Raw genomic sequence first — 13557 nt, 5'->3', positions numbered from 1 at the left:
CTGACTATATGGTAGAACACCATGCCTATACTCCTAGCTGACTATATGATAGAACATCGTGTCTATATTGATAACTGACTGTACAATTGAACATCATGTCTATATTGATACCTGACTGTATGTTAGAACACCATGTCTACATTGATAGCTGACTATATGGTGGAACACCGTGTCTATATTGATAGCTGACTATATTATAGAACATCATGTCTATATTGATAACTGACTATATGGTAGAACATCATGTCTATATTGATAGCTGACTATATGATAGAACATCATTTCTACATTGATAGCTGACTATATGATAGAATATGCTTATATTGATAGCTGACTATATGATAGAAAGCCTGCCTAAATTTATGTTAACTAATGTTAGATCGCTATGTCTGTATTCTCAACTGACCATGTCTATGTAAATAGCTGAATATTTGATAGAAAACCACGTCAACGAAACAATCCTTTTCCGTCCCAAAGTTGTTTTCTCCTGTTATATTCATACTTCAAAACTTGCAACTCCAAGACAGTCTCACTGTTAGTTAAGTCATTGTAAAGTGTGCACTACTTGATGACTTTATTGCAATATATTACAAATCATTTATCACTATCTTATCATTATTATCAGTTAGTGCTCTGTAACAGCTTGTCGCAGTGGAGAAAGTCAGCATATATGTTTTTTGCTATAGTACATAAACTTGATAGGTTTACTATAATAATACAGGTACAAGACACGGAGGCTGTTGATATATAATAAGAAAATCAGAGTTATATTTCAATTCTAGAAAGTTCAAGTGTGTCCAACCATCGTCATTAATTCTACAATCAATCTATTTATCCTGATGGTCTTTGGTAATAATTTGCTTTTACTTTGATGTTTGCTATCATCTGACCAATTGCAAGTTGAACTGTTCTCTCACCATTTACAAGTGGATTTCACTCGTATTAACTAGTTTCCCACAATCACTGTGTTGCATGAGCATGTATTTTCCTTAATCTGCTTTTATGATGTTTCATATCTAGATATACCGATCTCACTATTTAACGTCTGTCATGGAAGCTTTGATAGTAAAGGTGGACCCAGAAACAGATGGTTCGAGTGACCATCTCTATCCAACCGTTTTTCCAAACTGTATGTATGTGGTAAAGATTATTGCCTTTAAATGTTGACTTCTAACAAAATTCACATTACAGTTATTTGGTACCAAAAGATTCACCATGTCTTACTCTCCTGTGTGATGGGTGCAACATATGTGGAAATGTGATAAAAAGCTCGTAAAAGCGCAAAACCGAACAGTTCATTGCAGCCATTACGAAAACGTGATCAACACAATTGCTTCTGTTTACACTTTCAGGCAACCTCATTCGTCGAAATATTTTCACAAATATACTTCACGCACTCATTAAAACCATGTCCATTATACTCACGCGTCTGTTTCATCATTATTGTAATGCTGTTACTTTGAGCAGTGATATCTCAAAACTTCCCAAAAAAGGTTCCTTTATATTTTTAACCTTAGCTCGAAGGACTGCATATATCATCCTCTGGTAAACATGGCCAGCCTGTTGGTCACCTGTGATAGTCGAAAAAATGCTGCAGAAATTATTCGCGCTGTTTGGTAGGAAGTATGGGTCACATGATCAGATTACGACTAAACAATTACCAGACTAAACCAAGTCGAAACAAAACTGTAAAGTAGCGAGCATCTATATTTGATACAGGATTTTCAGTAAAACCCTAAGCGTTTGTCATAAACTAGTGCTACGAGACATTTTATATTGAGCCTTTTATTGGCTTTAAATATCACGTGACATCATCACGCGTCAACACGATAACCAAAATGTTGGAGAACGTCATCAAAATAAAGAGATTCTACACCACTGCGTTTTTGTAATGGCAGCGATTAACTGTTCGTTTTTAAGAGCTTGTAGTCACCTTTCCACATATTTTGCACTTACAACACAGCCGAGTAAGACGTGGTGAATATTTTGATACCAAATAACTGTAATGTGAATTTTGTTGCAAGTAAACCTTCAAGGATCTGAGCATTATGTATTCTCTGCATTCCATGTTCTCTGTACCCATATACTATCTATTGCACTTCTTTGTACAGTCATGTGCAAAAGTATGGAGCCACCCTAAGAATTGACATGAACTTAAACTTCAATTCTAAATAGAATAAAGAGAACAATTTCAAATATAACAAAGCAAGGTATCGGTTTAATCCTCACAGCCTCCTCTTCAGGATGGTGCTATTTGAAACATTTTACTCCACTTGTGTAATCTCCTAGAGGACATGACACTCTCGCTCAAATAAGTTTAGTATTTAATAATAAGAGAAAATGAGTACAAATAGTTATTTTAATTCCATCTCTTGATGCCACTGTTTTAGAATTTTTGAAGTTTTGCAATTTTGGTGTACCTAAAAATATAAAATTAAGAACCTTTAACCATTTGTGCATTTGTTGCACAATATTTTTATTAGTAACATTCTCACTATGAAAACGACCGCAGAACAGCGAACAACCATTATTTTCCTTCATAAAGATTCAATTTCAATGCGATAAATTGCCAAAAGAGTTGGTTGTCCAAGAAAAGGACTGTCTGGTGTCATCCAGAGATTCGATGAGGCTGGCAGTACTGAGGATAAACCACGCTCTGATCGCCCCAAAAAGAGCCTTTGTAGCGACGACTGAACTCCGGTGTGGCTTTCCCTGACAGACTGTAAAAAGTCTAGTAGTGAACTAATCAGAGACAGGCAAGACACAAACAATGTTAAAGTGCATCCATCTACCTTCAGAAGACGCCCAATTGCTGCCAGGTTGAAGGGCTGCAAAGCAAAAAAGAATTCACTGGTGACAGAGAAACAACTGCGCAATCGATTCAAGTGGGCACGCCAGCAAAAGACAAGGAGTGTGGACCAGTGGAAGAAAGCGCTTTTCTCCAATGAATTTATCTTTTGTGTTACTAACCACTCTGGTTTGTAGTATGTTAGAAAAAACCAGGAGAAGCTTTCAAGTCATGGTGTATTACTCCCACCGTAAAGCATTTTGCATCGGTGATGGTTTGGGGCTTTACGACGGCATCAGGGGTTGGACAGCTCAACTTTGTCCTTGGCATGGTAAACGGAGAAAAATACATCAAAATCATGCAATGTAAGATGTCACCAAATACTAAGGCATTGTGAAGGTGAAAGAATCACCAGTCAGTTGAACAACCAGACAGTTCAACAAACTGATGGTTCTCGGATTACAATGCCTCTTGCCATCATGCCAAAAAGTCAGAGTGAATGCAATAAGAATGAGATGGCACATTGCCATGGCCATCTCAGAGCCCAGATTTTAATCCCATGGAAAATCAGAAGCAGCGTATAACAGCTATACTAAACAAGACTAAGCCCAAGACTAAAAAAGAGCTGATGGAGGGCCTTGTGAGAGCTTGGCACCGGGTAATGGAGCCAAATGAACCTGAAAAGTTGGTTGCATCAATGCCCAACCGCTGTCATCTTGTTATAGAGAAAAAAAGTAGTACTAATACTATCAGGCTTCAGAAATCACCTCCACTCTCTTATGGAGAATATTTAGACAATCAACAGCCTTTTTCAGGGCTACTAACTTGTTCAAAGAGTGTTTCATCTTTGAGATTTTTTTAGTAGATTATATAAATACACGCATTAAACAATAGAGGGCAGGCTATCATTTTAATTATTGGTTTAGCAAGTTAATATGTAAAATATTTAAATAGAGTACACTCTCAGCATTAAAATGATACTAATATATTTGCTGTAGCTATATTCTAAACTGAATAACAACAGCTTGAAGTCTGAAATTGTGAATACTTCAGAGGCAGCTCCATACTTTTGCACATGACTGTAGCTATGCTTACGTTTCCCATTATTTATATTTCTGTTGCTTCTTAACTCATATCCTCTATAAGCTTGCCCACTATTATTACTTCCGTTATAGCCGGTTCTGCCATAGCTATGTTTCCTATAAACATGTATTATATTCCCATAGCTGGTATAACCGTGTCTGCTATGCCCATAGTGTATCATAATTTCACGCTATTCTATTATGCTTCGATTAGCAAGTTTAGAGCAAACATTCCTATTTAGGGCTTGTCGTCATACATAGATTTATTGTAACTCTGTTTGTAGGTAGTAAATTATCATTACATTGTATTGTAGATATTGAGGTTAAGGTAGAACCTGGTGATTCATCATTCAACACGGACAGTGATCAAGGTAATTATGTTGGAAGGATTTTTCATAGTTACCATGACAACTTATTATCTATACAAAGAACTCATTATTATCATGCTTTCTAGATAATCTCTCATCTTTAATGTAGGAGATACAGAAGCGCTAACAGAACCAGGATCTGATGGTGCTGATAATCTATACTCAACTGGTTAGTTTAAGATTTATCAAATAGTAGTGATAACTGCTGTTGATTAGCTCTGTTGTCAGGTACCTTCCAGTTATATGATAATTATCATTGTCTGAACATTTGAGAGTCTTGAGAAGTGAAGTCCAAAGAAGCTGTGGCTGCAGGAAGCAGTGAGTTTTAGTCAAAAATAGTTTCTGTCACACATGTGTTTAGAATTTTTCGTGTAAATAAGATTTATCAATATATCTATGTGTGTTTACGTTGTTTATATTGTAGATACTGAACCTATTCCTGAACCAGAGAGCTGTTCAGTCAACAAACACAGGGATGAAGGTAAATATGGCCGTAGTACAATGAATTTGATAAACCAATCTTTCAATGGGAGGTTAAACACTTGTGTAGTCATATTTATACTTCTCTTTTATCATCAAATTTCTCCTAAGTTAGTCCCAACATAGTGTTGCATTTTACAAGTTTTGTCCAATGACACAGGTTGTAAGATATTCATCAGTAGACTTGGTTTCCCTGTTCATAGTGCATTCACTCATCTAGTCTTAGATAAATATTCTCTTTTGAGATGCTTTAGCAACCATTTTTTCTGTGTTATCGAGAAAGGTATGGTGTCGCAATATGTAGTATAATGGATGGGTAAAATAGCTGGTAAAATAGCTTGAAGTTGCTTTGAATGGTCTGCAAGCTCTATGTCAAACCAAGTTCCATGACGCGTGCAGATCTTTTGCTGTTCAACAGATCTAATGGGCTAGCGGCCTAAAGTCGCCATTCGTCATTTCTTAATTAAAGTGATGCACATGAGTATACTAGCTCGAGTATGTATTACTGGTCTGCTTTTTGTAAAGTGTCTTGTACTTTTGGCTATCGCATTATCAATCACTAAGAATTTGAGTATGCTTGAAAATTCAAATTAATATCTGAAAGTCATTCTGGAGAGTGTTTTATTCTGACATATAGTGCCTGCAATCTCTTTCTTCTTTCGCTCTGTCGGTCTTTATGTACCTAAGTCGCTCTGTCCCTCTTTGTCTCTGTCCCTCTGTCTTTCTCTCCCCCTCTCTCTCCTCCCCCCTCTTCCCCTCCTCTTCTTCCCCCCTTTTTTCTCCGTCCTCCCCCCTCTTCCTCCTTCTCTCTCGCCTCTTCCTCCCTCTCTCTTTTCTAAAGGCGAGATTAATGGAGTAGACTGTATGATTAAAAAAAAATTATGTTAGCTGCAACATTAGTAAATAATCTAGCTATAGCATCTTGTGTTGACACATCGATTGCGCAGTGGCTGTCTGGCCATAGCATCAGGTGGCTATCACTCCAAGGGGCATTATTTGTAGATAGTTTGGTCATGGCAACTGGTAGAGCTTGTTTCGGACATCGAATTGCAGGATAGCTTTGCTAGTCCATCCAAAAAACAACATTGTTAGTTCTGGCCTTTGCATCTGCTGGCCTTGTAGCGGTCTTGAGGCAGGTAGTTTGACCATAGCATCTGGTGATTCTTTGTTCAAAAGTATAATAGCCGGACACTAGTATCTTTTAGTGATCCAACAGTCTTAGGAAAAAAATTAGGCCATGGTATCTGGCTGCTATTTATTCCGTTAGGCATTGTACTCCCAGCAAGAACAATACATGGCGTCTAGGAGGATAGTTGGTTAGACGGTCCAACTTTATAGTAAGTTTAAGACAGGCCAGTCTTGCTTTAGCATTCAATGGTTTCTTTTCCAGATGCATAATTGTTGGGTAGTCTGACTATTGTATCTGGTGGGTATTGAGCAGTTATAAAAAGATAATCACTCTGTAGTATCAGATGACTATCTATTCTCATCTATTTCTTGTTTATCTATCTTATCAAAAACCTTACACAGCATCTGGTAGGGTAGTCGGCTGTGGGAAAGGGAATCGCTGATCTCTCATTTCTTTTTTTCTAAGGTTAGCATCACAACTGTATTGCATTTAGCTGCTCCTAAATGGCTAAGGCTAAAACGTTTTTGTGTTTCATGTTTTTTTGGCAAATGATAAAGGTTAGGATTTTGTCATTCGGTTTGGTTTTTTCTTAGTCAAATCAGATTAGCAGATCTTGTCTTTCGTGAATAATCTCTTCTAAGATGCTTGAACAAATTTGTTCGGTACTATGCAGAATGCTTGATGTCACACTGTGTAGTGCAGTTTGTATATATCATTATTACAATATTGAAGCTATTGTAATTTTGCAAGTTGCTATGTTCCAAGTTCCATAATGCGCACTTTACTTGGCCGCTTGACAGATCTCATTGGTTGAAGTTATAAGTCTGATGCAACCCGTCATAACTTTATTACTCTAAAACATTGTGCTTACTACAAACTACCATTTTTAGTAACTACCTTTGGCCTATTGAAGGTTAGCTATACTAGATTCGGTGTTGGCATCTAAGTGTTTTGCCATTTTGGATTGTTCTGGAGAGTTGTACATACCATGCATATGGAAAGTTGAGGGAATCTTTTTGATGCTTTGCATCTGCCTTCGTTTCAAACGTATCTCCTCTCATTGGTTATCATGTTGCGTAGTTTCAGAAGTTTTTATTCAGCGCATTTTTGCATTGAAAAGCTGTTTTCAGTTTTTTGAACTGCATTGTTGGGTAACTCAAAATTATTGCATAACGTTTTTTTTCCCTCCCTCTGTCTCGCTGCTTCTTCACTAGTCTCCACTTCTTGTTGGTCTTCTTTACTTTTTTTCCGTGTTTCCTGTAGCAATTTCTTTTTATCAGCGTCAAGGTCACAACCTTACCTTACATCTCCCCTTCTCTATTTTCCCATTTGCCACTTGGTATCTGTCCATCTCTATGTACACTTCATCCACCTGCAATCTATCTCTTGCTGTTTTGTATCACGTCTAATAAGGTATCCATTCACTATCGATTCTGGTATTTTGGTATTACCAAAAGCCTCTCTCTATTTGTCTTAGCCCTTTGACATAATTTATAAAATCGTAAAACCAGACGGTTTAAAAATAATGATATGCGCATAAGGCTCAACAAACTCTCGTCACGCTGCATTTTTCTGAAAGTCTCGAACCAGGCACTTCTCACTTCTGAACTGTCCTTTTGTTTGGTCCTTCAGTTTCACTCTCTCTCTCTTTTTCCTTTTGCCCTCTCAATCCTCTGTCATCTCTATCCTTGGTCTATCCTTGTTATCTTCTCTATCGCATCTGATTGAATCGAGCATTCATCGATAAATTGCCTCCATCCCCTCCTGCTCTCGCTTCAACTATCCTTTAATCCTGTTTTTTATCGCATCCTTTCGCTTTTTCATTTTCAGCTTTTGCTTCTTGCCGCTTTACCTCCTCTTCTTGCACCAGAGAATCTAACACATTGTTTCCGTCCACCTCCGCACCAGTCACTATTTCGAGGATCTAAACTGAATGTCCTCTATTGTGTGAATTTGAAGGTCTCGACCAACTTCACCGCTCTCCTCTCTCTTAAATGTGTTTCCCTTGGCAACTAATCTCCTTTTCTCAGCATCTACATATTTTGTTAAGTTCTTCCTACTACTACTTTACAATACCTTCACTCCACTACAGTACTCTACTACCACTCAATTATCATTATTGGCGCATGCATTATCAGTTTCAACATCTGCTCTATCATTCCTAATAACCCCAGTGCCATGATTATTCATATCAGAACTCACTCTCTTCTTCAGGTGAACTTTCTATTTTCAACAATCTGTCATTAATCTCCCTAAATATATAAATAAATACCTGGTTTTTTAGCTTCATATTTGACAACCCTTTTTCTTTGTGGTCTAACTTGACCTACACCTCGTTTTCTTTGGATAGAGGCTTCGACGCCCTAGCTCTGGGGTCTATCAAAATCCTTTTTTCAGAAATCTCTGTCAGCACACCAACACTTGGCAGAGTCCCCAGCACTCACATCTAAACACGACAAGTCACACCTCAACCTTTGCCTAAACATCAGCTCATCAGGTCTGTATAAAATCTCCAATGAGGTTGTCCCAAATTACCACAACTTTCTGTTTATTTCATGCCTTTTTCCAGATAGATTTTACAGTCTTGATTGTTCTCACAGCGATCCTGTTTCTCTGGTGGTGTGGACTTTTAGTCACAGGCTCGATCTTGTTCTTCATCATTAGCTCCTTTCACTCATTCGTCATATAGCAAGAGTCATTATTCAACCAATTACATAATGAGGAATGATATCACACCAATATAGGGATAAATTTATTCACCATTAAAAATCCTGTTTGATTAGCCCCTTGGGTGACTTCAATCTATCTCGAAAAGTAATCGACAGAAATTATGCACAACAGTCTCTCAAACTCAAACAAATCAGTACATAACATTTTGTATAGACCTTTTTGCAACTCATTATTGACCAAAGGTAGATAGTTTATTTTCTGGTAGCGTAAGCATGCATCGCAATTTTCTACTTGATCTCGAATGTCCCAATTGATACTTTGCCACCGCATCGTATTTTTTGCTTTATGGGTAGTTTTAACAATAACCTAAGCCCTTCATGCAATGTTCTCAAGACCTCTTTTTTAAAAACCAGGGGCACCTTTATCTTCCTCGCAACACCCAATTTCTGTTCATCTTCAATAAAATTTTCTGAAATTCTTTTAATGACCGTACCTAATGTCCTTGCAGTCTTCTCATTCACCTCTGACACGTCTGCGCCAGTATCGACTCTAAAACATACCTCCCTATCTGTACACCTTATCTCAACCTCAAATGCATCTCTAGAAAAGGTTTTCTCTCTGCTAATCGCAAATACTTTTTCGTGCCCGATAAGTTGCCACTGACCATATTCACTCTCCCTGAAGCCTTGATCATTCTTTGGACATTTTCTGTGACAGCGAGGCTTCGACACAAAAAACAACTTGCCTTTGGCGCTTTCGAGTTTTTTCGATTACCTTGTCAGCAATTACTAGCCAAATGGTTACCTCTGCAGTCATAACAACCTTTTCTTCGATCCCCCTTACTTCTTCAGACGCAGCTACCACAACTTCTCATTTGATTGTCACTGTTTCCTCTATCAGTGTTACTACACCCATTATATCCAACCATCTATTTATTATGCCTCATTGGAAGCATTATTGCCATGCTGTTTCCTCGCTTCACCTTCCTGCAATATCAATCTCTGGCCTACTACTATTTCCACTGGTTTTGTTGATGATCGCTGATACCACTCTTGCTGACTTAATTCTCAAACAAGTCACCCTCACCCTATCCTAGTTGAGATCTCATTCGCCTAACAATTCATATCTCGCTCAATAGATATATAATAGATATCCCTTTGATAACCACCTGTACAACCAAATCATTAATCGGGTCCCCATATGCAAGTCTTTGTTGCACTATCCACTCTATACACAAACCTATCAATTTCTTCCTCTGACTTTTGTTCCATGGGCAAAAATCTGCGCTTCATGGCTGTTATAACTTCCTTATCCTGAAAATGATTGCTGAACCGCTCTTTCAACACCTCATATCAAATCTTATTCACTTGAATCTCCCGCGAGTCGAATATATTACTACTCATCTCTCCCATGGCCCTTAAAAGTAAGGTTGCCTTGCTTTGTTTTCTTTCACACACCTCCATTACCGCCTTCTTCTCATCTCTACCCTCAGGATTACCTCCATGTTTCAAATCCAAACTTATAGTAAAAACCTCAACCCTCTTTCTTAACCAAGTCCAGCATTGCAGCTCGGCCTATGCTCCATTTCTAATTTAGACATATTTCTCATCACCTTTCCATCAGTATCTAATCAGAAAACTGACTCTGTGGCACTTATGTGAGTAACACCAACAATTTAAGTCTTATCAAATAAATCGATCTCTCACCTACAGTCAGCAAATTCTGCGCTAACACTATACAAAACACTCTATCTGTCCAAACCTCACTCCTAGCACCAGATATTATTATTTAACTTATGTTTATAGTATATCGCTCTTATTTTCTACCTGTCTCACTGCGTTTTCTTCGATGCTCACTTGTTCGTCTCCAATGCTTTCTCTTTGCGCTTCTCACGATGCCCCCTTCTTATCCTTGTCAAGGTCACAACTTTACCCAAATAGGGATAAATAGTAATATAGTAATGGATTCCTCCATTATAGTAACATTTGTTTTTGCAAATCCAGCAGTATAGTGATGACTCTAACCTTGTTTTCATTTTCTCAAAATATTTGCAAATAGCCACTTTTTACTCGAAGACTATTAGCGAGCTTTAAGCTTTTTTTCACACTTTATCTAGTGTTTCTCTTGCTCATAAGCGACCTGTTATTCTCATCGATGTCCTTTTAACTTTCAAATTTAAACTTTCAAATTTTTGCTTGTATTGTCTTTCTCTCAGTTTTTCATCTGAAGAAACATGTCATTCTGGTTCAAGTTGGTCAGCTTTGGACTGCATTCAGATTTAATTTTATTAAAACATCTTTTCAACTTCATTTTTGAGTCGGTTTATAATCCTTTTATTGGCATTCTTAGTAGTTTTATATAAGAATTGGCTGAGTAAATGGTGATAAATTTCTTAGGTTTACTTAAATAATAATATATAAAAGCCGATTGCAAGCGCATCTTTGCTAAAACAGTCTTTAATATATCAACTTATACGATAAGAATAGATGAACCTGAGTATCACACAAAACATTCCTTGCATCAAAATACATGTAGAGGTTGATAAAACTACTTAACTGTATCAAAACTGTGGCCGTTGTAGCATAAAGTAGGGAGTGTGCAGAAATAGCGATGTATTTCAATTTAGCTATCCAAAATGTTCTTTCATAGTAAATGTCTTTACATACGTTTCCTACGTTTAGAAGTATGTTTTGGTATTTTTTGTTGAACTTGGACCATATGTTTGAAACATCCAAATTATACATTTATGGGATGATCACACCAAAATATCTTCTTGTATTATATGATTTAAATGACATTTGTGACATGACAATACTTGTGTCTGGTACTACAGTGCATGTGTGCCACAGAGCTGGTAAATCGTTCTACATTATCCATGTTTTAGCTTCCTTTGCCGGACGTGTAAAGTAAAGTGTACCATCTTCATCTAACTGCTGCTTCAAGATGGAAGTCATTATCTTTTTGTAGTCTTAAAGAGGGATTTTGCATTTTATGATGGATAACCAGTTTCTTGTGTTATAGGTGAATATTGCGAACCGAAATCCATTCAAAGAGCCCGAAATGTTCTAACAATAAGATCAATACCTATGACCACTCTGAAAATGAAAAGAAAAGTTCCCACTACAAAGACATCATTTCAATGTGAGCTATGCAGTAGTGGGTTTACCCATCGAAGTCATCTAACAAGTCACATGAGAACTCACACTGGAGAGAAGCCATTTCAATGCACGATTTGCAGTAGCAGCTTTGCTCAATGCCATAATTTAACAAGACACATGAGGACTCACACCGGAGAAAAACCATTCCAATGCAAGATTTGCAGTAACCGTTTTGCCCACCGCCATAATCTAACAATTCACATGAGAACTCATGCTGGAGAGAAACCATTCCAATGTGAGATGTGCAATAGCAGGTTTACTCATCGCAGTCATCTGACAAGCCACATGAGGACTCATACTGGAGAGAAGCCATTTCAATGTACATTATGCAACAGAAGCTTTACTGAGCGCAGCAATCTAACAAGACACATGAAAACTCACACCGGAGAGAGGTCATTCCAGTGTGAGATGTGCAACAAAGCTTTTACTCAGCGGGGTCATCTAGTAATACACATAAGGACACACACCGGGGAGAAACCATTTCAGTGTGAGATGTGCAGTAGTAGGTTTGCTCGTCGCAGTACTCTAACAATTCACATGAGGACTCACACTGGAGAAAAAAAAGCCATTCCCATGCAAGATTTGCAGTCGTAAGTTTGCTTTGTCTAGTAGTCTAATGGACCACATAAGGACACACTGGAGAGAGTTAATTTCAGTATGAGATCTGCAGCAAGATCTTTACCCAGCGGGATAATCTAATAATGCACATAAAGAAATTTTTCGCATGAGGACTCACACCGCAAAAAGCTATTCGAATGTGAAATTTGCAGCAGCAAGTTTTCTCATCACAGCAGTCTAATAGATCATATGAGAGCTCATAATAGAGAGAAGTAGTTTTTATGATCATTGGGCAGTAGCGGGTTCGCTAGCCTCAATTATTGAACAATCCACCTGAGGTTTCGTAATGGAAAGAAGCCATTTCAGTGCAAGATATGCAGTTGCAGCTTTACTCAATGTGGTTATTTAAATAGACACGAGATGACTCACACTGGATATAGGTCATCTCAGTGTAAGATTTGCTGTAGTAGCCTGGCACATGATTTCATACCTTAGAGAAGCCATTTCATTGTAAAACATGTGATTGTACATGTTGGTATGTATGTAAATTTACCCATGTACTGTGATTTGGTTTTGTAACAATTATATAGTGTTGTTTGATACTGATTGTTATATAGCCATTTTGTTGTGTGATCGCATCTGTTGAATATTGAATTATGATTAAATTTATCATGGGAAAAATTATATTATTATATTTGATAAGAATAAGTTGTCCAATAAATGAAAAGCTCTGGTTCTGTCCGGTTGAATCAAATTGAACGAGGTTGATGACTTGTTATAGGCAATTGGGCTGATTTTCTCGACAAAAGCTGTTGATTTCGAGAAACATCGGATCGGTTGTTTCTATAATCAAATACTTTTAGCAAGTCCTCAAAGCACATAAATTACATAATTTTTTAATTATATATTTCAATACATCAGAGTCTTGGCTTTCGAATGAGCTTATATTCAATACACAAAGAATAATAGAACTGTAAAAAGCAGGATGTCAAAAGTATGTCCTGCAAAAAAACACTTGGTTCAGGTTCTCAAAATGTGATGTCACAATTTTTATTTAGCCTTAGGTAGACAATCCCTTTTGCTGCCATTGAGGCTGCGCTTTTCTGTGACAATCGATGCTGTTAAACCAAGAGTGCGCTAATAATAAACTAGGATTCTAGATAATCAACAATGCCCGAGATCGTGCTTACGCCCGACCAATACAGGCCAATACAAACACATGTTCTGGGTTAATTTTAATTACCGGGTATGCTTCAATAAATGTACTGTCGTTGATAATGGTAATGAAATAACATCTATAAAATTGTGACCTGCGGTTGCGTGG

At 37.5% G+C, this 13557-nt stretch overlaps 1 protein-coding gene across 1 annotated transcript in view; it reads left to right on the top strand.

Annotated features, from left to right (window-relative positions):
* LOC137387917 (zinc finger protein 850-like) overlaps positions 1-12956 on the top strand; it is a 47912-nt gene extending 34956 nt beyond the window's left edge. The window contains 5 exon segments of the mRNA XM_068074431.1: positions 1021-1129; positions 4185-4241; positions 4348-4407; positions 4663-4719; positions 11539-12956. Of these exon segments, the coding sequence (XP_067930532.1) occupies positions 1021-1129; positions 4185-4241; positions 4348-4407; positions 4663-4719; positions 11539-12269 (1014 nt within the window). The 3' untranslated portion in view covers positions 12270-12956.
* The last annotated feature ends 601 nt before the right edge of the window (positions 12957-13557 follow it).

The sequence above is a fragment of the Watersipora subatra genome, chromosome 2, assembly GCF_963576615.1.
Source record: "Watersipora subatra chromosome 2, tzWatSuba1.1, whole genome shotgun sequence".
NCBI classification, from domain to species: domain Eukaryota; kingdom Metazoa; phylum Bryozoa; class Gymnolaemata; order Cheilostomatida; family Watersiporidae; genus Watersipora; species Watersipora subatra.
This window is presented reverse-complemented; position numbering and strand designations above follow the sequence as displayed.